The sequence below is a fragment of the Molothrus aeneus genome, chromosome 1, assembly GCF_037042795.1.
Source record: "Molothrus aeneus isolate 106 chromosome 1, BPBGC_Maene_1.0, whole genome shotgun sequence".
Lineage (NCBI taxonomy): Eukaryota > Metazoa > Chordata > Aves > Passeriformes > Icteridae > Molothrus > Molothrus aeneus.
The window spans coordinates 2,476,143-2,495,013 of NC_089646.1; the positions used below are offsets into that span (position 1 = coordinate 2,476,143).

Genomic DNA, 18,871 nt, shown 5'->3' on the forward strand with positions numbered 1-18,871 from the left:
AGAATTGCAGGTGTCTGCAGGGGGAGATTGGTGGGGAAAGCTGGAGGAGGTGTTGAGCTTTCAGAGAACCATGGAATCATGGAATGGTTTGGGTTGGAAGGGACCTCAAAGCCCATCCTGTTCCACCCCTGCCATGGCAGGGACAGCTCCCACTGTCCCAGGCTGCTCCAAGATCCATCCAGCCTGGCCTTGGGCACTGCCAGGGATCCAGGGGCAGCCACAGCTGCTCTGGGAATTCCATCCCAGCCCCTGCCCACCCTCCCAGCCAGGAATTCCTTCCCAATATCCCATCTAAACATTCTCTCTCTTTCACTTTGAAGCCATTCCCTGTGTCCTGTCCCTCCACCCCTTGTCCCTGGTCCCTCTCCAGCTCTCCTGGAGCCCCTTCAGGCCCTGGCAGGGCCCTGAGCTCTCCCTGGAGCTCCTTGTGAGCATTCCCAGCTCTCCCAGCCTGGCTGCAGAGCAGAGGGGCTCCAGCTCTGTCACCTCCATGCCTTTCTTTGGGAGGGTGCCAAGGACTGAACTGCTCCACCTCCACTCTGGGGGTTGCTGATTTATGCTCAAGCTGTCCCTGAGGTGCTGCTGCTCCCATCCCCTTCCCTCTTCCCACACTGACATTGGGAGTGGGGTTTTCATGCTGCTGAAAAATAGGGGAAAATGTTCCTTTCACCCACTTGGCACCAGTCAGGGACCTCACCCAGCAGCTCCAAAATGCAGCTCAGAAGCTGTGGCTGAACTTCCACCCTCTCCTGACCCCTTTTCCTGGGGCCCTTCCAAGCTCCCTCCATTTCTGCCCATCCGCAGGTGTTGGGGAAATAAACCACCAAACCCACACCTTGCTGGAGCAGCCAAAAATGTGTCCATTTCCCTTTTTATTTCCAGCATTCCCTAACCTCTCCCATACACCCTGACCCTTTTCCACCTGCACTGAGGCACTGCTGGATGGAGGAATGTCCACACGGACAACAGAGGGAGGAGGAGATGAGCTGTGAACTTTTGCACAGCCTGGGGATGGATTTCCTCTGATTTTAATTGAATTGTTTAATTTTTTTTTTCATTTCTTTTCACTCTTTTGTACAAGTTCAGGAAGGTCTAGAGCAAGTCAAGCCTGGCTTGGCTTCACAGGGCTGGCAACACCGAGTGGAAATTTTATTGCTTCCTGTTATGAGAGCTCAGGGAGGCAGGATGGGATTCCAGGAGGAACAGGGGCAGCTCCAGCTCCAGGGATGACCCTGATGGGTGGGGTTGGGGATGGCCTTTCATTCCCACTGCTCCCACAGCTACTTCAGGAAAGGGAAGCAAATAGAGGAGGGAATAATGGCTCAATTGGACCTCTGGCTATGGAGGCAGATGTTTTCTTTGGAGCAGGAACAGATGCGGGGGGAAAAATGCTACAAAGGGCTTTGCTGAGCCACATCTCAGAGCTCCACCTGAGTCCCTTCTTGCCATCCCTCAGTGTCATCTCATTGTCATCTCACCGCCTCAGACACTTCAGCAGAAAGGTTCCCCTCAGAAAAATTAATGTGTTTTTTTCTCAACACTGAAATTTATCTCAGGAATGTGTCCATGGCAGAGAAATGTTCAGCTGGGAAGGGCTGGAATAAATTGCTTCTGCTCTCCAGCCTGGGTTTAAACATTTCCTCTGGGCTTTTGTACTTTAGAATATAAATCTTGTTGTTATTTAAGCATATCAGATAAGTTTTTAGGTCATTTTCAAAGTGAAGTGCTTTTACCTTTCTGCAGTGATCAGCCAGTGATATCTGAAGGAAACTTTCCCTGTTTTTCAGCAGAAATGTTATTTATTCTGCTAACAGCACTGGCTTCTGGCTCCAGGCACAAACCAATGCAAACTTCACAGAAATTCCATTTTCTGACCTATCTTTGTGCTAACTGAGGCATAGCTGTGGTCCAAATGTCATGGCAGCTCAGAGCCAGAGTTTACATTTTCAGAGTGCATGAAGGAAAACATCCCTCACCTCGCTTTCAAACAGTCTTACATTATTCAGCCAAAATCCCCACGGGCTTTGGAAAAATGTGTAAGACCAGATTTTCCCTGTTTCATCCTTGCAAAGAGCCAGAGACCAACCACATAATTCTTTTCCACATCAAAACCTTCTTAGGTTCATCCAACAGAGCTGGACGCAGGATAAAAATCAACCTGATGATGAATAAGTAGAGATTTTGTCTTTCTGTCCTTGAAGTGACATTTGCATTGGGGTTGGCATCACCACTGCCCTGAAAGGTCTGAGCAGAGTTTTGTGATGAAGCAGATTTTAGAAGCAGACCCTGGCACAGCTTTTTCTGCTGCTTGTAAATTGGTTTTTTAAAGAGAATTAAGGTTCTGGCTGAGTTCTTAGGACGCAAGCCCTGATTAGCCCCAAATCTTGGAGAGCACCCAAAGCTCTGTGTGAAGGAGGGGAGAAGTTTGCACAGCTGGGATGGGTTTGGTGTTAAATCAGGGAATTTGGTGGGACTGAAAATGAGCCTGGAAGCCCTTGGCTGGCATGGGTGAGTTGAGCAGCACCAGGGCCATTCCCACCTGCTCACCCCTGCCTCAGTCTCCCAGCTCCTGAACAGCTCCCTGGGACAGCCACGCTCGTCCCTGATCCCCTGACCCATGGAATTGTTGGTTGGGTTCCTGTTTCATGAGGAAATGGCTCCTTCTGTCCCCAGCTGTGGCCCCTCCACCCATTAACCCAACCCCTATCCCAGGATGGGGCTCCCATCCTTGCTGGGAGCTGCTGGCCTGTCCCAAAGCACTCAGGAGATGTGGCCCAGCCCCAGCCCAGCCATGTCACCAGGGCAATGACAGGGCTTGGGTCACTGGGGACACAGGCTGGCAACTTGGGGACATATTTTGGGTTCCTGATGGCATAGCTTGGGTCATTGGGGACCCAGTTTGGGTTCCTGGGGACACAACTTGGGTCCTTAGGGACACAGTTTGGGTCCTTGGGGAGACAACTTGGGTTCCTGGGGACACAACTTGGGTCCTTAGGGACACAGTTTGGGTCCTTGGGGAGACAACTTGGTTTCCTTGGGACACAACTTAGGTTCTTGGGGACACAATTTGGGCCCTTGGGAACACAGCTTGGGTTTCTGGGGACATAGCTTGGGTCCTTGGGGACGCAGTTTGGGTCCTGGGGTTGCTGAAGGCTCTGGAGAATCCAGGCATGAAGGAGGGGCTCCCATGGGAGCTGGTGGCCTCTTTGCCACCAGGAAATGCAAATGGAGATGTCCCAGTGGGACACAGCTTGGCCCTCAGGTGCAGTGGAAGGTGTCCCCACCCATGGCCAGGGGGTGGAACTGGAGGCTCTTTAGGGTCCCTTCCAACCCAAACCATTCTGGGATTCTCCACAGGGCTCCGTTCACCTCTCAGCCAGGCACGTGCTGCTGGAAATGTCAAATTCTCAGGGCTGGCTTGAACCAAAGTGGTTGAAAATGAGCCCAAATCCTCTTCCAAACCCATGGATTCCCCCACACCTGTGTGCTCCTGGGCCAGCAGCTCTGAGAGCACAAGAGGGGGTGGAGGAAAGGAGGACACATTGAGGAAGGAGGTGTCAACCCCTGAAGCCCATCTTGAAGGGGGTGAACCTCAGAGTTCCTCCCCAGATCCCTTTTTCCCCATAACTGCCACCAAATTACTGGCAAATAACAACACAGTTCTGTAGATTTTTAGTCTAGGCAAAAGAAAAATAATATTTTCTACATCCCAATATTCCATTTTAGCTGTCCCTTTGCCACATTTTCCATCACAAATCCCTTTCAAAGTGGGCAGCACCCACAGCCACCAAAGGTGAGGATGAGTCCTGCATCCCACCTCCAAAAGTCAGGGGAAAAAAGTTTTTAGTGAAGTTAATCCAAGAGGATAAAGATAAGAACTAAAACTGCTGCTTTGCATCTTGCTCTCGCTTGTGGTGTTCAAACATTTTTGCTTCTCAGATGGGAAATTCCATCATCTCAAAACAACAATAGTCAATAAGGTAAAAAGATGGTGCTTTGAATTTATTCCAGTTTTGTCACATCTGTCTCAACACAGTGGGCCCTGTTTTAAGAACAGGCTTATCCTTTGCACAAAGATGCATACCTTCATTGCTTTAGTTTAAAAACTGAACAAATGAACACCCAAAAGAGGAAAATCAGCAAAGACAATGACCTGTCAGCACCATCCAGCCCAGAGCTCTGTGCTCAGAGTGGGTAATTATGGTCACTCCTCATTCCTGCTGTAGCAGGAGATGTCACACCAGGTCTCATTATCATTGGTGACAGCACTCCTGTATTTCCATAGGACATTTAAATAAATATGCACAGATCACTGCTCTGAAACACAAATGGTGCCTGGGGGAGAGGTGGCTTGGAGAGGTGACTGCCAGCAGCAGCCACAATTACCCAAAGCTCCATCACACCCTTTCCCCTCTGTCTCCTCTCTTTTATTCCCATCTCTCCTGGCCAGGCATTGAACTGAGGATGCTGCAGGGGTGGGTTTTTCCCTGAACATTCATTTATGGCTCTGCCTCCTTGCCTGGGTGCTGGTTTGGTGATGGGAACCCCTCAGTCCCTGCCAGAGGGATGGCTGGGGCAGGAGCAGATGTTGCCTGGCCTGCCTGAAGCACAGATGCCCCAGAAATCTTCACCCAGCCATGAGAGCTGTGTGTATAAATAACCCTGATGGTTAGAAAGCAAAGAGCCTGGAAAATCTGCCTGACCCACGGGGCTGGGACCACGCTGAGCTGCCTTTTATCTCTGAGCTGAGCCTGGGAGTTGTTCTCAGCTGGTTATTTTTAAATAACCAACAGCACTTCCCTGCAGCTCCGTCCTGCACCAGCAGCAGCAGGTGGGGCTTTCACCACAGCTCTTGGGTGGGAACGAGCTCTTGGTGGCCATCCCTGAGCACTGGCAGATGTCACAGGGTGTGGCTTTAGGAAGGAGCAGGTGTGACATGTGCTGATTGTGGGGGATGCACCCAAGGAACATCCACTGCCCCTGTGCATCCACTGGGAGATCCCCAGCCCTGGGAGGGGTTTGGAGATCCCCAACCCTTGGAGTGTGTGGAGATCTTCAGCCCTGGGGGTATTTGGAGATCTCCAGCCCTGGGAGATGTTTGGAGATCTCCAGTGCAGGAGGGGTTTGGAGATTCCCAGTCCTGGGAGGGTTTTGAGATCCCCAACCCTTGGGGTGTTCAGAGATCTCCAGCCCTGGAGGGGTTTGGGAATCTTCAGCTTTGGGGGTGTTTGGAGATCTCCAGCCCTGGAGAGTTTGGAAATCTCCAACCCTTGGGGGATTTGGAGATCTCCAGCCCTGGGAAATGTTTGGAGATCTCCAGTCCTGGGAGGATTTGGAGAAACCCAACCCTTGGGGGGTTTGGAGATCTCCAGCCCAGGAGGGGTTTGGAAATCTTCAGTTTTGGGAGTGTTTTGAGATCTCCAGCCCTGAAGAGTTTGGAGATCTCCAGCCCTGGAGGGGTTTGGAAATCTTCAGTTTTGGGGGGTTTGGAGATCTCCAGCCCTGGGAGGGGTTTGGAAATCTTCAGCTTTGGGGTGTTTTGAGATCTCCAGCCCTGAAGAGTTTGGAGATCTCCAGCCCTGGGAGGGATTTGGAAATCTTCAGTTTTGGGGGGTTTGGAGATCTCCAGCCCTGGAGGGGTTTGGACATCTCCATCCCTAGGAGGAGTGAGGAGATCCCCAGCCCTGGGGGAGTTTGGAAATCTCCAACCCTGGGTTGGTTCGGAGATCCCCAGCTCTGGAGGGGTTTGGAGATCTCCAGTCCTGGGAGGGTTTGGAGATCTCCAGCCCTGGTGCTCTCCTCTGGAACCTCCCTGTGTCCTTGGGGAGAGCAAGCTGTCACTGTGCCACATGCTGAAGCTGAAGCATGAAGCCAGGGTTGTGGTAATTTAACTTTTTTAGAGGTTTATCCCCCAAAAATGCCTCCCAAACCCTGGTTTTCCTGGTGTGGCATATTCCCACCAAGGTGTGTTCATCCCTACACCTCACCCAGCTGATAAGGCTTTTCCTGCCTATCTTGGGTGACTAATTCCAAACAGGGAATAAACTTATCAGTGATGATAAGTGAGTAATTAGTTTATAACAGGAAACCTCGAGGAATGGGGCTGCAATAAAATGCAGCTGCTCCTTGCAAGAGCATCCAGGCAACAAGTTCCAATGAGCAGGAATTGCCCTTCCAGGTCCATTCAGGCTTTTTGGGCAGCCAGAGCTCTGAATATCCTGTTTTGTCAGCACCAGCTCCTGATAAACCATACAGTTTCCAACACCCCCTGTAATCCCCAGTGCAGATCTTCCCATGTTTTCTGCCCTCAGGGATCTGATCCTTGCTGGAATTTCTGTCCTGACTGTCCACTTCCACTCTGAGCACAGCAGAAATGTTATTTATTCTGTTAACAGCATTGACACCCTGAGCCCTGGTGCTGCTGGAACGGCAATGCCAAAGCTCCTCGTGGATGGAGCAGGTGCTCCTTGCACCATCAGGGTGGAGGTTTCTTCCTGAGAACCACTTGCCTCAGGCTTCCTGTGCATCCCCATCCCTGCTATCATTCCTGCAGCTGCAAAGAAGCCAGAAAAGTCTCTGTAGGTGCTCAAAACCCCTTTCCCATCCTTCACCTGCTCTCTGCTCCTTCCACCAGCTTGGAGAGAGGGAAACCCTCTCCTTCAGGGACAGCTTTTCCTGGCAGTGCAGCAAAGCAGGAGCTTCAGGGCAGGTTTCCCCACTAGCTAGCTCATTTTATTTTATTTTATTTTATTTTATTTTATTTTATTTTATTTTATTTTATTTTATTTTATTTCATGTCATTTCATTTTACTTTATTTTATTTTATTTTATTTTATTTTATTTTATTTTATTTTATTTTATTTTATTTTATTTTATTTTGTTTTGTTTTATGTCATTTTATTTTATTTTATTTTATTTTATTTTATTTTATTTTATTTTTCACTCCCAACGGCCAAGCAGCTTTTACCAAAATGTCTTTTCCACATGTTCCCTATTAGTCACGCTCTCAGCCTTTCCAAACCTCTCACCAGTGCCACAAGCTGATGCTATTAATTCACTCAAGCAGAATTCCAGGCGGCGTTCCTAAAACCAGCCCCGGCAGCTTGTTTGGATTTAAAACCAGTGCCTTTCTCTCTCCTGGAGTGTCTGTGGAGCACCTTCCCAGCTTCTCCCCAGGCTCGGAAAGGGTCGGGCAGGGGCTGCGGGCAAAGGCGGGGTCTGAGCGCCTTAAATAGGGAGCTCGGCTGGCCCAGCGCTGGAGCGGGGCTGGCCCGAGCTGCTGGGGCTTTATCCAGGGCAGGGAGGAGGGACTGGAGGCACAGGAATGCCGGTGGAGGAGGGAAAGCCACCGCGAGGAGCATCATGTCTCTGTAAGTAGATTTTTCCCCCTCCCTGTAGTTCAGGCAGCGTGCAGAACGGACTGACACCCAGCTAGCAGCTATTTATATGTTTTTTTCATTCTTTAGCGTGTTTTAGAGTCAGTTTTTAAAGTTTTCCCAGTTCCTACAGCTGTGTGTGTTTCATACTCTGTGTGTCACCTCTGGAGGTGATGATGGATGACTGACTGAAGGGATTTCAAAGCCACAGGGATGGGGAGTCCTTTCTTGGGGAGATAATTCAGCACTGATTTATATTTTTTATTTATATTTTTTTTTCATTCGTTGGCATGTTTTACTCTCAGTTTTTAAACTTTTCCCAGTTCCTACAGCTGTGCCTGTGGTTGTGTGGAGGGGTCAGGGGGCTTTGGGAAGTCACTGTGGTCAGAACATCTCATTCCTGTACTGCTTTAGGAGCTGGTGGTGCTTTGAGCAGTCCAACCTGCCCTGTGTAGCTGTTTTGAAGTGGAGCTTGTGCCCTGTGTGTGTCTCATATGCTGGAGGTGATGATGGATGACTGAATGAAGGGATTTCAAAGCCACAGGGATGGGGAGTCCTTTCTTGGGGAGGTAATTCAGCCACATCAATCTGCACTGTAGTTCAGGCAGCATGCAGAACATACTGACATCCAGCTAGCACTGATTTATGTTTTTTTCATTCTTTGGTGCATTTTACACTCAGTTTTTAAAGTTCTCCCAGTTCCTACAGCTGTGCCTGCAGTTGTGTGGAGGGGTCAGGGGGCTTTGGGAAGTCACTGTGGTCAGAACATCTCATTCCTGTATTGGCTGCACACAGTTCTGACTACTTTAGGAGTTGTTGGTGGTTTGAGCAGTCCAACCCCTCCTTTGTAGCTGTTTTGAGCTGTACCTTGTGCCCTGTGTGTGTTTCATACACCTCTGGAGGTGATGATGGATGACTGAATGAAGGGATTTCAAAGCCACAGGGATGGGGAGTCCTTTCTTGGGGAGGCAATTCAGCCACATCAATCTGCACTGTAGTTCAGGCAGCAGAGTGAGAACTGTCCAGAATGGACTGACAGCCAGCTAGCACTGATTTATGATTTTTTTATTCTTTGGCATGTTTTACTCTCAGTTTTTAAACTTTTCCCAGTTCCTACAGCTGTGCCTGCAGTTGTGTGGAGGGGTCAGGGGGCTTTGGGAAGTCACTGTGGTCAGAACATCTCATTCCTGTACTGCTTTAGGAGCTGGTGGTGCTTTGAGCAGTCCAACCTGTCCTTTGTAGCTGTTTTGAAGTGGAGCTTGTGCCCTGTGTGGGCCACCTCTGGAGGTGATGATGGATGACTGAATAAATGGGTTTCAACGCCACAGGGATGAGGAATCCTTTCGTGGGAGATATTTAAGCTACATGAACCACCTCATCTAATCCCTCTGCCTGCTGCAGACCCACCCAGATGGGTTTATTTGTCACCCAGACTGCATAATTTTCACACTGCACAGAGGAACTGGGTCTGCAGCAGGTGGAAAGATACAAAAATCTGTGCTTTGTGCTTTGGTGGTTGGGATTGTGAGGAGAGGAGACTCAGAGGAGAGGAAACACAGCCTTCTCCCAGTGCCAGTCCTGCACTGTGAACAAGCCTTTCCTTGGAAGCTTGTTTTATTTATAGTTAATTCCAAAACATCATGGTGCACTAACCCCCCACCCAAGCAATTAAAAGCATTGAAATCCCACAGTTTGGTCTTTGTAGCCAGTGAATCCTAAACCCCATGGAAATTTTAACCAAACTGGTTTGTAGGGAAGGGTTTTTACCTCATTTCCTTTGGCTCCTGCTCTCAGGTCCAGTGCCAGGAGGGCGGGGGGGCACACAGGGGTGTCCCCAACAGCCAAGCAGCTTTTACCACAATGTGTTTTGGTAAAAAACACATTCCAACCCCCCAAAATTATAGGATTTTGAGATTTTACGATCGTTTTCCCCACTCAGCCATGCTCACCAAGGTGTGACCCCACACAGGAGGGTCCCAGGGTGCAGGAACAGCCCAGGGCTGTTTCCTGCAGATGTTCCTGCAGATCCAGATGTGCACAGAGGGCTGGGCAGCAGGGGCAGTGGCAGCACCCACAGCTCAGGGTGGAGCTGGTAGCCAGGGATGTTCTTCTCAAACCAACACCCCCTCATTTCTGATATTTTTACAATTTCCTTCCTTTTCCTTGGCTCTGGAGATTTGGGATCACTTCACTGGGTTCTCCTTCCTAAAATGTGTCTCCTAAAGGAGACAGGGGGTGCTTTGCTAACAACCCTGACAAATACCACTTCAAAACTTGAATATTTACTCCAAAATCTGTGAAAACCTTGGTCAGACCCTCCCTGCCCCAGCACACAGCTCCTGGGAGGTGCATTGGAGCTTTGGGAATTGTGCCCAGGAGTAACACTTGTGAATTATGAAAATGGTGAATTATCCTCGGTGTAAGCTTCAGAAACCCTTTAAGGCAGCCCTGAAATTTGGATGAACTGCCCTACAGGACTCAAAGTGCATTTTTAAGAACAGTTTGGGGCTTGCAGCTAATTTGGGGGGCAGATGGAAGCTGGTAGGGGGTTGGACACCTGCATGGGGCCAGCCAAGGTGGGGCTGCATCCAGCCCTGCCTGATCCAGCCCCGGATGCTCCACAGGCAGATGCACCATGCCCCACACCCAGCAGGGTCAGGGTCTTCCCTTCTCAGCCCCCCCATCAGCTGGAGCTTGGCTGAGTGCCTGGATTAACTCTGCAAGTCCTTTAACACCCCAAATTGCCCATATCTGAATGTGAACACCACAGAGGAAGAGTTAAATACTCCTTGGGGTGTACCCACTGTAATGAAGCAAAAAAAAGGCACTGAAACAGGGAACTTCCTCATCTCACCCCTGAATAAACCAAATTTCCTCAATAAATAAAGAATATCTCAATGGGCATCACTTCCCATGCCCTGCAGTTGCTGAATTATCCCACCCGCAACCAAGGCATCACTTTTGGGCCAGGAGAGGAGGATTCTGCTCCCAGCAGCTTTGGGGGTTGGTGGCAGAGAGGAGAATTTCCCCACCCCTCCTGGTTGATGACCCAGCTGTGCCTCAGTTTCCCCAGCCCCAGGACAGGAATAGCACCATCTGCAGAGCTCTCCCACAGCCCCAGCCCCGCGTGTGAAGACTTGGGGGTTTGTGTTCACAGGGGATTTGTTTGATCTGGAAATAGCAGGGTTAGAAAATTCCATCTGCCTGCTCTCGAGAGCGCTGAGCAAACCAAAGCAGCCCTGCTTGGCTCCTCTCCTGGGAGGCAGTGGGAGCAGAGCTGCATTCCAGGAGGGCTGGATGTGGACAACAGAGTGGGGCACGTTTCCCTCCCTGCTGCTGGGCTCCCACCATGGAAACCCTACAGCAGAATTTTGTGTCTCCAGTGGTGCCAGGCCAGGCTGGTGTCTCATCCATCACCAAGCCAGGCTGGATGGGGCTGGAGCAACCTGGTCTGGTGGAAGGTGTCCCTGCCCATGGCATTGTGGGATCTCAGCACATCGTTCCCGATGTCCAGAGATGCCAGGAGAACCCTTGGGGGTCTCAGAAATCCTGGAATGTTGCCAAGAGTGTTTGGTGGCTTGATTTTGATCCATCCGCAGAAGTGACAGCAGTTTGAGGACAAGAGAATCACTTTAGAGTGAAGGGTGTAAAAGGGGCACATTTAGAGGGTGAAATATAAACTTCAAGGTTTTTGGTACAGGGGGGTTATGGAGACAAGATGGAGGGATCAGGGCGTGTCTCGTCCTTCTTCTTCCTTCTTCTTGTCCTCCATCTCCTGTGGTGATGTTGGCACTTGGGGATTGGTTCATGGTGAAGGTGCACTTGCCAACATGGGTGAAAAGTATTGGAAAATAAAGGTAAATATCATGTATGTAGATTTTAGTATAAAAAGACACGACCGCCCCGTGGGTGGTCAGAGTGCCCTTGGCTGCCTTGCAGATCAGACCTCTGTTGGGCAGACAGAAAATTTTGTAGATAAGAAACAATAAACAATCTGAAGACCGAAAAGCTGAAGAGTCCAGACTCGTCCTTTGAAACGCGTGCCAGCCAAGAACCACCCTACCCGTGTCGGGGCAGAGACAGACAGCCGGACCCGACATGGCATAGGATCTTTGAGGTCCCTTCCAACCTCCAAAAATTATAGGATTTGGAGATTTTATGATCATTTTCCCCACTCAGCCTTGTTCACCCAGCATGGAGAGTTCTGGTTGATGCCCATACTTCTTCCACATAGGAAAACAGCTCCTTTCTCTTCTTTTTTCTCTTTTTTTTTGGGGGGGGGGGGTGTAGGTGCTTTCCTTACTGCTCTCATCTCTCAGTATCTGTGCCAGCCAAGCAGTGAAATTGCCTCCTGTCTTTAGTGCTGCCTGAGGTCAACCAAGGAACTTGCTGCACATTAAGCTAAACACAAAATGCTTGTTACAAGCTCTTCCTCCCCAGCTGTCCAGGTTTCCTAATAAATCCATGCTTTTCTCTTGAAAGCTTCTCAAGGTTTATTTTTGAAACAGTCTGTATTTGATTAAAGTTTTGTTTTGTTTTGCTTTGTTTCAAGAGGAACTTAAAAGGGCCATCAGCCTGTAAACATAAATATTCCCATTCTTCCACTGATTCTTTGCATTTTTCTGGCTTTACTAATGAAAGATGCTTCAGCAGGGCAAGTCTCTGTGTTGTGGGAGCATCCTCCACTGCTCCAGCCCTGACCACTTTTTAAGGGGAGAAATTTTCCCTAATATCCAATCTAAACCTGCATTGGTGCTGATTGAGGCCGTTCCCTCTGCTCCTGTCCCTGTTCCCTGGAGCAGAGCCTGACCCTCCTGGCTGTCCCCTCCTGTCTGGAGCTGTGCAGAGCCACAAGGGCCCCCCTGAGCCTCCTTTGCTCCAGGCTGAGCCCCTGCCCAGCTCCCTCAGCCCCTCCTGGTGTGGTGGTGATCACAGGGGTCCCAGGACGAGGGAAGAGATGAGAACCTTGACTCCATTTTTCAGAAACTGATTTATTGTTTTATGATATATATTATATTAAAAGAGAATGATATACTAAAACTATACTAAAAGAATAGAAGAGAGGATTTCATCAGAAGGCTTGAACAGAATAGAAAAGAATGATAATAAAATCTTGTGACTGACCAGAAAGTCCGAGACAGCTGGACTGCGATTGGCCATTAATTAGAAACAACCACATGAGACCAATCAAAGATGCACCTGTTGCATTCCACAGCAGCAGATAATTATTGTTTTTCTTTTCCTCTGAGTCCTCTCAGCTTCTCAGGAGAAAAATCCTGGCAAAGGGATTCTTCAGAAAATATCATGGCTACATCCTGGTGCTCCAACCCCTTCCCCAGCTCCATTCCCATCTCTGGACACTCTCCAGCCCCTCAATGTCCTTCTTTGTCATGAGGAGCCCAAAACTGACCCCAGGATTTGAGGTGTGGCCTCACCAGTGCCTAGCACAAGGGTCAATCCTGCTCTGGCACAAGATGTGACCTCCCATCCCTGTTTTTTTTTTTTATCTCCCCCCTCTCCCTGCAGGTTCTAACTGAGCAGCCCTTATGACCAACATGAGCTGGAGCTTCCTCACCCGCCTGCTAGAAGAGATTCACAACCACTCCACCTTCGTGGGGAAGGTCTGGCTCACCGTGCTCATCGTCTTCCGCATCGTCCTGACGGCGGTGGGGGGCGAGTCCATCTACTCCGATGAGCAGAGCAAGTTCACCTGCAACACCAAGCAGCCGGGCTGCGACAACGTCTGCTACGACGCCTTCGCGCCGCTCTCCCACGTCCGCTTCTGGGTCTTCCAGATCATCATGATCTCCACGCCCTCCGTCATGTACCTGGGCTACGCCATCCACAGGATCGCCCGCTCGGCCGAGGAGGAGGAGAAGCTCAAGGGCTTCAAGAAGAAGAAGCAGTTTGCCCTCAACTGGCAGGCCGTGCGCAACATGGAGGACGCCATGGAGGCCGACGAGGAGGAGCCCATGATCTCCGACGACGCGGCCGAGCACGACAAGGCCAACAAGGCCAAGCCCAAGTGCAAGGAGCAGCAGAAGCACGACGGGAGGAGGCGCATCCAGCAGGAGGGACTGATGAAGATCTACGTCTTCCAGCTCCTCACCCGGGCTTCCTTCGAGGTGTGCTTCTTGATAGGGCAGTATCTGCTCTACGGTTTTGAGGTGGAAGCTTACTACGTCTGCAACAGGGTCCCGTGTCCCCACACCGTGGACTGCTTCGTGTCCCGGCCCACGGAGAAGACCATCTTCCTCCTGGTGATGTACGTGGTGAGCTGCCTGTGCCTGCTGCTGAACATGTGCGAGATGTTCCACCTGGGCTTCGGGACCATCCGCGACGCCATCCGCAACCGGAAAATCAACAGCTTCCGCCAGCCGCCCTACAACTACGCCTACCCCAAGAACATCTCCTGCCCTCCCGAGTACAACCTGGTCGTCAAATCCGAGAAGTCCACCAAGATCCCCAACAGCCTGATGGCCCACGAGCAGAACTTGGCCAACGTGGCTCAGGAGCAGCAGTGCACCAGCCCCGACGAGAACCTGCCCGCCGATCTGTCCACGCTGCACAAGCACCTGAGGGTGGCCCAGGAGCAGCTGGACATCGCCTTCCAGAGCTACAGCAGCACCCAGGCCAACACTCAGCCCTCTCGGACCAGCAGCCCCGCCTCGGGGGGCACCGTGGTGGAGCAGAACAGGGCCAACACCGCCCAGGAGAAACAAGGTGCTAAGCCCAAGGCCTCGCTGGAGAAAGGCAGCTCCAGCAGTAAAGATGGGAAGACGTCCGTGTGGATATAACTCTGTCAGGAAGGCGTGAGAGGGGTTTTGATTTTTGGTTTGTTTCTGGTTTTCGGTGTTATCTGGCGTTTGTTTCACAGGGCTTGGTTTTCGTGTGGAAGTCAAGAGAGTGAAAGGAGTTTCAGACCAATTTAGTGCTGTCTTCCAGTTAACAAAAGACTTTCTTCCCTGTTTCCAACGTGTTCTCCAGCTGGGAACCTCCAGTGAGTAACAGCAAACCCTCCCCACCTCCCAGCCCCTGGCTGAGCACCAGAGCCCCCAGCAGAGACTGGACCATGTGCTGTGCTGGGAAGAGGAGCTGCTGGTGGCTCAGGAGAGAAGTGAGGCTGACAGGGATCAGCCACCCTCCTGCACGGCAAGGCTCGAGTGCTGCAGGCCAGGCAGTGTTTAATTACTAAACACCCTTAATCAAATTAATTCCTGATCCTTTGGTAAGAAAACCACTGACATATTGCAGGGACCTTGGTGGCAGGCTCACAGCTGATGGCCTGCCTGGGCTGGCACATGCCAATGAGGGCCTTGTTGGATGCTGTGAGCCAGAACTGGCACCCAGGTTGGGTCTGGGGCAGGAACAGAGCGACTGGACCCAAAACCAGCACAGGGCTGAAGGTTTCCTCTTTCCTTCCTCTGCTCCAAAGCCTCTGGAGCAGCAGCGAGCAGTGACATTGCATCCTACTGGTGCCTGTGTAGCACTTGCTACAGATGTGATGGGAATTGTTGCAGTTACAGGGTTTTTAACAAACTGCTGCTTCACATCATCAGAAAGTGCCTTTATGCAACCAGGAAAACAAAAGTGTAAAGGGTTGAGGCTCCTTTACTTGCTGAATTTTCGGCGGCCGGCGTTGGCAAATTTGTTTTTCTGATTAATTGAGGAAAAGCACTATTGGCAAATTTGTTTTTCTGATTAATCAAACCCTTATAAATAGTGGCAGGAGGCAGATCTATGCATAGTGGTGTGTGTGTGTCCATGTGTAGATACAGGCACCGTGAACACGTGAGTGTGAACGTAGACATAGAGAGCTCGGTGTAAATGTGATATCAACCCTCTGCTCCTTCTACAGCCTTCCTCCTCCCCTGAGAAAAACCAGCTGCTCCAGGGCTGGGGCTGATCTCATCCTGGGCCTTTTAGCCTCCAGCCCCACCTGGGGAACTGGGAGGGCTTTGCAGAAGGTCTGGCTTCAGTGGGGACAGGACCAGGACAAGAGCAGGAAGATTTTCCTGGGTTTATGGGGAATTTTTCTCAGCTGGGCTTGATTTTAGGGTGGTTTTCATGCACTTAGAGTACTTTGGGTGTGTGTTAAAATCAAACTGCTGAGCTCCAAGGCTCCTGCTGTTCTTGGTCAGAGGGTGGTTTCATGTCCACCACAGAGAACCCAGACAGGCAGAGCCCTCAGGATCAAACCTATGGCAAAAGAAGTAAATTCTCCCTGAGCACTGCACTGTCCCTGTGCCAAGCTGTTCCCTTGGGCTGTGCCAGGATTTCTTAACCATGGGATATTCCTGATTTTTAGCTGGACATCACTCTCATGTCCTTGAGGTCAGTCCCTAACAAGCCCTGAGGATGCCTGTTCCCTAAATGTCCATCCCTTTGGCCATTTTTGGGAACAGGCAGGGAATTTGGTTATGCCTTTCATCTCCTGGGAACTTTGGCTGAGCTGTGTGATGCATTAGAGAACGGTCCTGGAAGCAAAAAAAAAAAAAAAATAGAATTAAAAAGAAAGCAGAGAAACATCCTGCAAGGTATCCAGCAGCAAATATTCCCTTTGTCTGGGGAACCTTCCAGGCCTGCTCCTGGTGCTGCTGAAGGCATTGGTAAAATGCCTGGAATGCTGTTTGCTCTTGCAGCTCGAGAAAAGGGTAAGTGGATGCAGGAGGAGGATCAGCACAGCAGCAGCCAGCAGTGCCATCCACCCTTCCCCTTCTGCTGGGAGTTTTGCAGGAAAGGCTCAGAAGGGTCACACCATGGTGCTGGGGAGACAAACATATCCAAGTGCTCTGTTTGTCCTTGTCCTGTGCGTGGGAATGTGCTCCCTGCTGGCTGGGGATGTGCTGGGCACAGCAGGAGAGGTGGCTGCTCACAGGGCTGCTGAAACCTGGGAAAAAATTCCTACAGGGCCACAGCCCAGGCTGCTGGGGAGGAGAGAGGTGATCCTGGGGGGAAATTTGTTCCCTGGGTGGAAATTTGCTCCCTGGTCACTGCAGCTGTGCAGGGCATGAGCTCGTCCCTCACATCAGTGGCATTTCTCCTTTATTCCCAGCCCTGTGTCCCAGGGGAAACTGTGCGCATTTAAAGCTGTGATCCCAAGGGAGGGATGGAAACTCTGAGGATAACCATGGCTGGATGCTGCCTGGGTTCTTCTGATTCCTTTTCCATGAGCAACAGTCCCACAGCCCCAGATAAACTTGTGCTTCCCACACGATGCTGGAAGGCAGCAGTGCAGGATTTTGGGTTTCTCCTGCCCCTACCTCCCTCAGCACCATCCATGGCCTGAGCACTTGCTGGTGACTCAGATCTGCCCCTCAGCTCCTGCTGACCTGCAGATCCCCCCCTGGGTCACCACACCAGGGATAGGAATGTCACTCCCTTGCTCTTGCTCCAGGAAAAAATCTTGGCCAACGCCTCACCAAGGGGCAGATTTTAAGCTAAAACCTCCCAAAGCCAGGGAAAAGGGGGAAAGCCAGGGGCAGATTTTAAGCTAAAACCCCCCAGAGCTGGTCACAGAGACCTGATTAACCCATTAAACCCAGTCTGTCTAGCAGGGCTGCCCCAGCAATACCCCAGCAGGAGATTCCAACTTTGGAGCAGCAGGGTGGGAAAAGCCCATGGATCTTCTGGCCAACTTGCCACCATCAAATGACTCCCTGAAGGGTGACATGAACCCCCTCTCCGCAACCCCATGGAGACATGGACAGTCTCATGCCTTTAACCTCTGCATATTTTGGCTGTTTGGAGGCTTTTTTCACCCTCAAATGTGCTTTAAGCTGAACACCTCCAGCCCCACCAACCTTTCTGCAAGGGCTGATTTTCTAGCATGGTTTTCTCTGGTGTCTTTGGACCAGCAGCAGCCACCTGAAGGCTTGCCAGCAGTGTGGCAGTGCTGCTCCTCGTGTCACCTTCCCTCCCTTCTCCTCTTCCTGCACTCTGCTCCTCCCCAAAACCCCGCTGCTCCCCTCTCCAGATGTGTGGTTGTACAGTCAGAATCTTCCTGCCCTCCCTCAAACCCCGTTTTTGTTGTCACACAGTGAGCCAAGGGGGCTCTGAGTGACCCCTGGGTCCTGCAGAGGGTTGGGAGCCTCTCCCCAGCTGGTGTCACCCTCACATCTCACACGCACAGGCTGTTTTCTGCAGGGAGAGTCAATAATTGCATTATTGATGGGTGCCAGAGCCAGGGCAGACTCTTGGGGGATCAATAACCCCCTTGCTGGGCAGGGACACGGGGTGACCACTCCCAGCCCTGCTCATCCCTCAGGCCTGGAGTATTTCCCTGCACAACATCCCTTCCCAAGGGGAGCTGATCCTGCTTTCCCATGTTTTCCAAGAGTTTTGCCAGGGACTCAAGCACAGGGGTGTATTCCCAGCTGCTGTCAGGGGTGCCTGGCAGGGATGCAAAGTGAGGTCCCAGCCAGCCTGGAGGACACTGCTGATCCTCTGAGCATGGGGAGGAGGGATCCAAGCTCTTCCAAACCCCATTTGGGCCACACACAGGAGCCAGCATGGGTCAGACATTCCTAGGAACAGAAAAGATTATTACTACAATTATTATTATTGTTATATATACTGATTTGCTCACTTCCCCCCTTCCTCCTCCACTCTGTGACTTGTAAAGCCTTTAGGATGTTGGGTTTCTCCACTGAGTCACTGCCACAAAGGTGACCAAATGCAATGATGATGACCCTGCAGGAATGACTCCTATCCAGGCAGGAGCAGCAATCCCTTCTTTCATCCTGTCACTGGGGGCAGGAAAAGGATAGAGCAGCAAAATATTCACAGCCACAAGCAAAATCCCCACCACAATTGTTCCTAACTCAACCAGCAGCTCATGGAAATTAATTTAGAGGGTGGAGCATCAGCCATGGAAGAAATGCCAATGGTGTAATTAATGCTTTGCTTTTATTTTGTCTTTTCTCCAGGTAGCAGTTTTGTCCACACACACAAGGGAGGTTTGGCTTTGTGGCTGAACTAATCATAAATGTTGACTCTCTCACTAAACTTGGTCAGATAAAGTGCCCACACTTACATTTCTCTTCTTACCATTCAGGGCCAGGAATGTCCCACAAAAGCCAGATTACCTTCTTGCTTGCATTGCATTCCACTGGGAAATACTTGAACTAAACTCAAGGCCATAACCAGTCTGTGCTGTTACAAAGTGTCTGGGATTGGTGGGGTTTTTCTTCTTTTTTTTTTTTTTTTTTTTGTTTGTTTGTTTGGGTTTTTTTTAATGTACTAACTGTATTTGTACTAGAAAGTTTTGGAGTATGAGGTCGAATCTGTAAGTATTTTGCAGTGTAAATGTTACATCTGGGCTGTAGTTAGAATATGAACCACTGGTCAAAAGGGAAAGGGACATCAGTCCAACTCAACTGTGGCTATTCCACGTCCATTACTAATAATATGGAATAAAACTTACATTTTGTTACAGTATGTAAAGCGTGTGGTGCTTGCTTGAGCAGGGCTCTGAGTGATGAGGAGAAATCCTT

General features: G+C 50.4%; 1 protein-coding gene across 2 annotated transcripts in view; it reads left to right on the plus strand.

The window, feature by feature from the left end:
* GJC2 (gap junction protein gamma 2) overlaps window positions 1-18,579 on the plus strand; it is a 47,008-nt gene extending 28,429 nt beyond the window's left edge. For both annotated transcript variants that reach the window (XM_066550424.1, XM_066550435.1), the window contains one exon: window positions 12,903-18,579. In XM_066550424.1, coding sequence (XP_066406521.1) covers window positions 12,923-14,173 — 1,251 coding nt within the window. In that variant the 5' untranslated portion in view covers window positions 12,903-12,922 and the 3' untranslated portion in view covers window positions 14,174-18,579. The remainder of the gene's footprint in view (window positions 1-12,902) is intronic.
* The last annotated feature ends 292 nt before the right edge of the window (window positions 18,580-18,871 follow it).